This window comes from Atta colombica, unplaced genomic scaffold, assembly GCF_001594045.1.
Source record: "Atta colombica isolate Treedump-2 unplaced genomic scaffold, Acol1.0 scaffold9, whole genome shotgun sequence".
Classification (NCBI taxonomy): Eukaryota; Metazoa; Arthropoda; class Insecta; order Hymenoptera; family Formicidae; genus Atta; species Atta colombica.
Window position 1 is genome coordinate 2,107,115 of NW_017259583.1, and position 6,691 is coordinate 2,113,805.

General features: G+C 24.5%; 2 protein-coding genes across 2 annotated transcripts; both read left to right on the forward strand.

The window, feature by feature from the left end:
• Positions 1-812: 812 nt before the first annotated feature.
• LOC108693356 (chymotrypsin inhibitor-like) lies at positions 813-1,914 on the forward strand. The gene is made up of 3 exons (XM_018202250.1): positions 813-909; positions 1,070-1,176; positions 1,328-1,914. The coding sequence occupies exons 1-3, from the start codon at positions 861-863 to the stop codon at positions 1,406-1,408; spliced, it is 237 nt and encodes a 78-aa protein (XP_018057739.1). The 5' UTR covers positions 813-860; the 3' UTR covers positions 1,409-1,914.
• A 2,431-nt stretch (positions 1,915-4,345) lies between these two features.
• Positions 4,346-6,386, forward strand: LOC108693374 (chymotrypsin inhibitor). The gene is made up of 3 exons (XM_018202268.1): positions 4,346-4,459; positions 5,303-5,400; positions 6,075-6,386. Exons 1-3 carry the CDS (start codon positions 4,405-4,407, stop codon positions 6,153-6,155), a joined length of 234 nt encoding a protein of 77 aa, XP_018057757.1. The 5' UTR covers positions 4,346-4,404; the 3' UTR covers positions 6,156-6,386.
• Positions 6,387-6,691: the final 305 nt, after the last annotated feature.

Genomic DNA, 6,691 nt, shown 5'->3' on the forward strand with positions numbered 1-6,691 from the left:
TAACGATGATAAGATCTTTTTCTAACCAACTTTTTAATCGTTTAATTAGCATATAATAAATAGAAAAAAAACACGTAATCTCAAAGGCAATATATCAAATGGGGAATACCGGGAAATAAAAAATTATTACAAATGACGTATTTAATGAATTACTGCAGATCTGAGTGTTAAAGTAGATAGCAGATTTATACAGAGATTTACACAGAGATTGCAAATATTTTTTTCAGTTAATAATTTCTGAAACTCATGCACTAATGAATCTAATTGTAAAACAATTTTCCAATTGCACTTGGAAACTATAAAAAAAGGTAAAATAAAGATAAGAACGTACATAAAAAAGATGATTTTGTAGGGTATAGGATATAAAAATTTAATTAGATACATCTAAATAATTTTGTTGGCCAAAAAATAATTATATAGAACATTCAAACTAATTGCTAGAATGTCAAAATTTTTTGCAGCATTGCTCTTCATACTCGAAATTCTTATGTAATTGTGATAATCTAATAAAATTATTTTCGGATCTATATCTAGCTAAATTTTTAGATCATATAGTGAAATCATTCTTTTCATATTGCAATAAAAAGTAATTATATGCTATCAAGAAGAAGTTCTATTAATTTTCTCACACTATGTTGAAATTCTGAATAAAGTTGTTAATGATAATGAATGTAGTTTTTATATGTATGCATAACCGCAAGATCTGTGCTGACGCAGTAGAATTAAAGAGAGACAATAGATATTATTTTTTAAAACAAACTGCTGACAAGGTCTGCTAATAAAGAGGTGAGTATAAAAGCGCAGTATGTTTTGCCGGTAAGATCAGTTCATGAAATAAAGTGTAAGAATTTAAGTTAATCATGTCTCGCGTTAGTTTCGTATTGTTTGTGATGATTGGAATGCTTTGCAGTAAGTTTTTCGCATAAATTCATTGAGTTTCTTTAGTCCACAACTAATTCGAGCTTTCATAAACAATTTTTGTATTTTATTTCCCTTTTTTAATTGTACTAAATACATTAAAACTTTAATGTTATAATTGAACTTGACTTATGTAATACTGTATGCACAGGCACAATTATCGCACAACCGCAGTGCGGGAGAAATCAAGTGTGGAACTCTTGTGGATCGGCATGTCCACCATCTTGTAATTCGCCATCCAATCAAATTTGCACATTAGTATGTATTATTTAATTGTACTAAATACGCTAATTCCATTGAAAGTTTTACTTCTTTTCAAGCGATTAATTGTAGAATATTATAATATCCTAATCATATATCTACATTGCAATAAGATTTTCGATATTTTACAATACTATTCTTTTTTTAGCAATGCGTGATAGGATGCCAGTGTAGAAGTGGATATGTGCTAAATTCCTCAGGAGAATGTGTGCACCCTTCACAATGTTAGAAATTAATTGTATCAATTGTATATACTTACTAAAGAGTTGACAACTTCTGTTTAATGCCAATGAGATTTTTACTAAACATTTTTAACTACAAATCGATATGCCAATAAGTATTAACATGTAGCATTACACATTAGATGTACGACATAATTATTGTTGTTTGTATAATTACTAATTAATAATAAACAAATAACAAATTAAGATTTTATTATAAATATTTATCTCTCTATTAATATTAGATATCTATATTTTTATGTAAATTTAAAATAATTAAAAATAAAAATTGCATGATAATAATTTTTTTAAATATATTTTTTAAATATAAATAGCAAATAATTAAATTGCATGCATGTATCTTATAAATTTTCTTTACAACAAAAAAACACAATAAATTGTTTTTTTACAGATAATTAATAATATTATGTAAATGTTATATTAAGTCAATACAAACAATAAACTCTGTAAACCAGTCTCGAATAAAAATATTTTTATGCATTCAGTATAAAAACGAGAAAAATGCGAGAAGTCAATATGATAAAACTTTTTGTGAGAATACTCACAATACTTAATTTTTACTTTCACTTTTTTGTAATAATATTTTGCACTAATGAATTTACGAAAGTTAAGCATTTTCGCAAAATAGTAAATAAAAAAATGTTAAAGAATCAATCATTTATTTCAACTTTATAAAGCTTATTTGTAGATAGATTATAGGAAAATTTTATAATATAAGTTTTAGAATGATTTTTTTTATTTGAAGAGTAAAGGAAAAAATGACGTAGAAGATGACATTTATTTTTTTCACTTCTTGTCAGATTTCTAAGAAGTGGACGTACGAAGATTCGTACGTCAATGCTGTTTAAATAGTAAAAAAAAAAAATTTCATGGACAGGTTTCACGGAATAAGATATTAGCAAATATTGAACATACATGTTAAGAGAGATGCCGCATACAAATGCAGTAATATAATTAGTTATCTGCATAGTTATTATACATAAAATGTATTATTGTTTAGAATAATTTTTTCTTTATACATATAAATGTGCAAGAATCAATTTTTATGCAAACATGTAAAATTAAAGAAAATTAATTTTGATGTGTTATCCTGTATGCAATCATATTTATCTACATGAAGAATACATTTACAAATGCGAAAAATAATATTATTCACATACGTATGCGCACAAGCAGAAGACATTAATTATTTAGTGAAGATCAACAATAAGTTCTTAAAATTAATATTATGAAAGGAAATAATTATCAAATGATGGATGTGATGAAACGTGCCTTTCAATGATTGAGTATATATACTATATGTACATTACGTATTTGTTATATTCAAATTTTAATTATACTTATATAGGAAAAATATGAAAATTCTGTCTTTATATTTTATCTCATAATGTGAAATAAATCAATCATATATTGCCTGATAAAAAGTCACCATTTTATAATTATCTATTATTATATAATATTAAAATAAAAATATGATAAGTATTAAACTGTAAAAAAAAATATATTAAAAACCTTTAATATAGAAACATGAGAAAGTATGTGTCTTATTTTTAGATTATGGGAACATCTGTCGTTTATAAAAATGTATTATTAATTTATTAATTTACTTATAATATAAATGACAATACTGCAATATTGATGCAATATATTCAATTATAGATTACTTCAATTAAAAATAATCTGACTTATATAAATAATCAGTTATTATTGAGATCATTATAAAAGCGATGAGTAAATTTCTTATCTTATCTTTATTTATTACATGTGTTGTTGATTTTAGGGAAATTTATTTTACTATTTAAAATAAATATTTGTAAATTATTATAATAAAAAAAAACACTTAACACACTGAGTGCAATGTTATGAAATATATATATGTTATGATACTTTACGTTTCATTTATTCTTAACGTAATAGATATTTAAAAAAAAAAGTAAAAAAAGGCGCCAAGTATGCATGTACTTCCCATAAAAAACTGTTATATAAGCTAAAAAAAATCTGTTATACAAATAATATAATTCAAGTGATATTCTTAACGTAATAAATATAACGCCACTTATCTAACAACTGAAAAGTTGATATGAAAAGACATGTAAATCTTCATATAATGACATTACGTTTTTTAAAAACAAGATATATGTAATGAGAGCAAATGCTAAATTTAAATAGTAGGAGTTACTCAAAGACATGTACATATATACATGAGAATGCTTTATCTTATTTTTCAAACACAAAATAAATGAAATTGTTTTGTATATGTTACATTTCTATTGATTATTAAATTAACTGATATTTAAATTTAAATATTTACTTAATATTTTGATATTCACAAAATGTCTTTTTTTATGTCTAAACGTGCACTTTTCAAACTAAAGAGAATTGACAATCATTAATAAATAATTAATAGTTAAAAGTTCATAATTACAAATAATAATTGACTTAATCATAGACGTTTGTAAATGCGATTAAAAATTACGTTGAAAATTACGTTGGAGGTAAAAATGAAATTTTTTATCATATTCCTTCTTATCATATCGTGAAGAAATTATTATCGATTAATTAATATTACCTTAGATTAACAACATTTGGTTTTATAAATCTAAGACTTTTAAATTGGTTGAATTACGAACTTACTAATAGGTACAGTTTAACATTTTAAAATTCAACGATTCAAAACAACAGTTTAAAATTCATATCGCACGTTTTGATAACGGACCGAACTTCTGAGCCAGTAGTCACGTATAAAACTGATTGTGAGATGAGAGCCCATTGAGAGAAAGAAGGAAATATGTCCAAAAAATATCTATCTCGGGAGAGACGTGTCGCGGTCGAAGGCCACCCATTATCGTATATATATATATATATATATATATATATATATATATATATATATACATATATATATAAGTTTAGTGGAACGGAGAGCTATCATCAGTCTAGTTCAAGTTGTACGAGTGCAAGCAACACGAATTCGAAGACAGCCATGGTCCGTGCCGTAGTTTTTTTCTTCTTGCTCATTGTGGCAGTTGCCACTATCAGTAAGTTTAACATAATAATAATCAAAATTATTAAATAGAAGTTTTATTACAATTATAATTACAAAAGTAGGATTCCTTATGACAATAATAATTAAATAATGAGTAAGTTGGGCAATTAGGAATCGGCGTTATAAGTGGTACGTTTAAATGATTAAAATTGTTATAATCTAATAATATATTTCTACAATTCAATAACGTATGTTTCGGCTAGATTTTAACCTTCTTCAGCGAATAAATTTCAAAGTGGTGTTTCATTGACTGATGAAACCACTTATAGCGCCGATTTCTAATTACTCAATTTACTCATTATTTAATTTTACTACGATTGATTTTATTTTGATACTATCATAATTTATAATTAATAAGATTGTACAAACATTAGATTAATGCGCAAGATCATAAATAATCGAATCTGTCAAATAAAGATCCAGATAAAGTTACAATGACGTTAAAATGAGATCATAGTCTCTAACTTCATTTCTTTTATTTAAAAAGGAATTTTTTAATCGTTTATTCAAGAAATTATAATTTACATTTATCGAAAAAAAAAATTGGAAAATTTATTTATAATATAAAATCTAAAGAAAAAGAACGAATCTTACAAGATAACCTACTACTTGATCGATTAACCGATTATTAACGGATAGAATTATGTACATTGTAAACGTAGAATAAGTTTTCTATTGATAACAAGTATATATCACTTGATAACAGCTTTACAGAACTTGTTGCAGAAGATATGTTTATGAAGTAAAGAAAGGAATTAAAAATATTTTACATAATAACAATATTTTTAAGAATCTTTATTAAGAACATATAATTAACCTTCAACTATGTTTGTAGGTGCTGCGCCTAATTGCGGTCAAAACGAATATTTCAATAGCTGTGGTTCATCATGTCAACCCACCTGTCAAAATCCAACACCAGAAATCTGTGTCCTGGTTAGTATTGCATTCTCTAAAGAAAAACGTATATTAAAAAATTTGTTAAATAATCTTGTTAATATTTTATAAAATTTTTTTATGTTGAATTTTTATAAATAAAAAGTTTAGTTTAAATTATGTATAAATTTTTTAGTAAATAGAATTTATAACTATATTATACTATTTATAACTATATTATACTATTTATAACTTGAAACTTTAAAATAATCTTGTTTAAATGAATTCTTTGATATATTTATATTCGTTTTATTTTAACAACAAAAAATCCAAAAAACCAGGGCGAATGAGAGTCAGCATGGTTAATAGACAAGTTAATAGACAAATGTAATCTTAGAACTTTATTCCAAAAAATATTTAATACGTTTCGGTTTACTTTGGATTAAAAATCATACTTGGACAATTTATAACTTCTATTGTAAATATATATAGATAGTGATTTTTTTTCTTGACATGAAAGAAGGTATATTTTGAGATTTTATTGCTGAGGATGGTTCCAAAGTGAACCGAAACATACTAGATATTTTTTGGAATAAAGTTCTAAAATTACATTTGCGTACTAACTATCACGCTGATCCTTCGCCCTGATTTTCTGGAATTTTTTTTGTTATTGAATTTAGGAAAGTTCATAAGAAGATTATACTTATTACTATTTGTTTTATTTTGTTTTATAGGCATGTGTTGCTGGATGCGAATGCATGGACGGATATGTAAGAAATGCAGAAGACAAGTGTATACCTATGCACTTTTGTTAATCATTCAGAAAATATGATTTTCCGACGAGTATGTTTCGCATCACATAAAATGATATATAAATTTAATAAGCATTAAAAACTTTTTCACAAATTAGATTGTTATACAAATCTGTAATTATACTCATTAATCTGAACAATTGTAGTGTATTAAATAAGTGTACTGAATTGTTTAATTTTGTAAAGCTAAATTGAGTTTCATGTTTTTAATAAAAAAATTGAAAACATAAAAAACTTTATCTAGAATCCTACATGTATCCATGACTACGAATTTTATTAATACATAAACATGTAACAATTATACACTTTAAATTTAAAAAACAAAAATAATATATACATGAGAAAAGAAATAAATAGGAAACTAAATAGTAAAGATAAATGACAACTTTTTCATAATTCTCAATAAAGAAATCATAAATAATTTTCTCTTATGGAGAATATAAATATATACTGTAATAATTCTACGTATATACATGTATATCAGATAATTATTCGATAATAATTCTGCATAATATTAATACTCATCTCGGAAAAGATAA

Bases quoted from the DNA above. Each gene is read 5' to 3' on its own strand.
- LOC108693356 (XM_018202250.1), top strand. From the start codon at position 861: ATGTCTCGCGTTAGTTTCGTATTGTTTGTGATGATTGGAATGCTTTGC. The intron at 910-1,069 runs GTAAGTTTTTCG...CTGTATGCACAG, and splicing joins GATGATTGGAATGCTTTGCA to GCACAATTATCGCACAACCG. The intron at 1,177-1,327 runs GTATGTATTATT...TTCTTTTTTTAG, and splicing joins CCAATCAAATTTGCACATTA to CAATGCGTGATAGGATGCCA.
- LOC108693374 (XM_018202268.1), top strand. From the start codon at position 4,405: ATGGTCCGTGCCGTAGTTTTTTTCTTCTTGCTCATTGTGGCAGTTGCC. The intron at 4,460-5,302 runs GTAAGTTTAACA...CTATGTTTGTAG, and splicing joins TGTGGCAGTTGCCACTATCA to GTGCTGCGCCTAATTGCGGT. The intron at 5,401-6,074 runs GTTAGTATTGCA...TTTGTTTTATAG, and splicing joins CACCAGAAATCTGTGTCCTG to GCATGTGTTGCTGGATGCGA.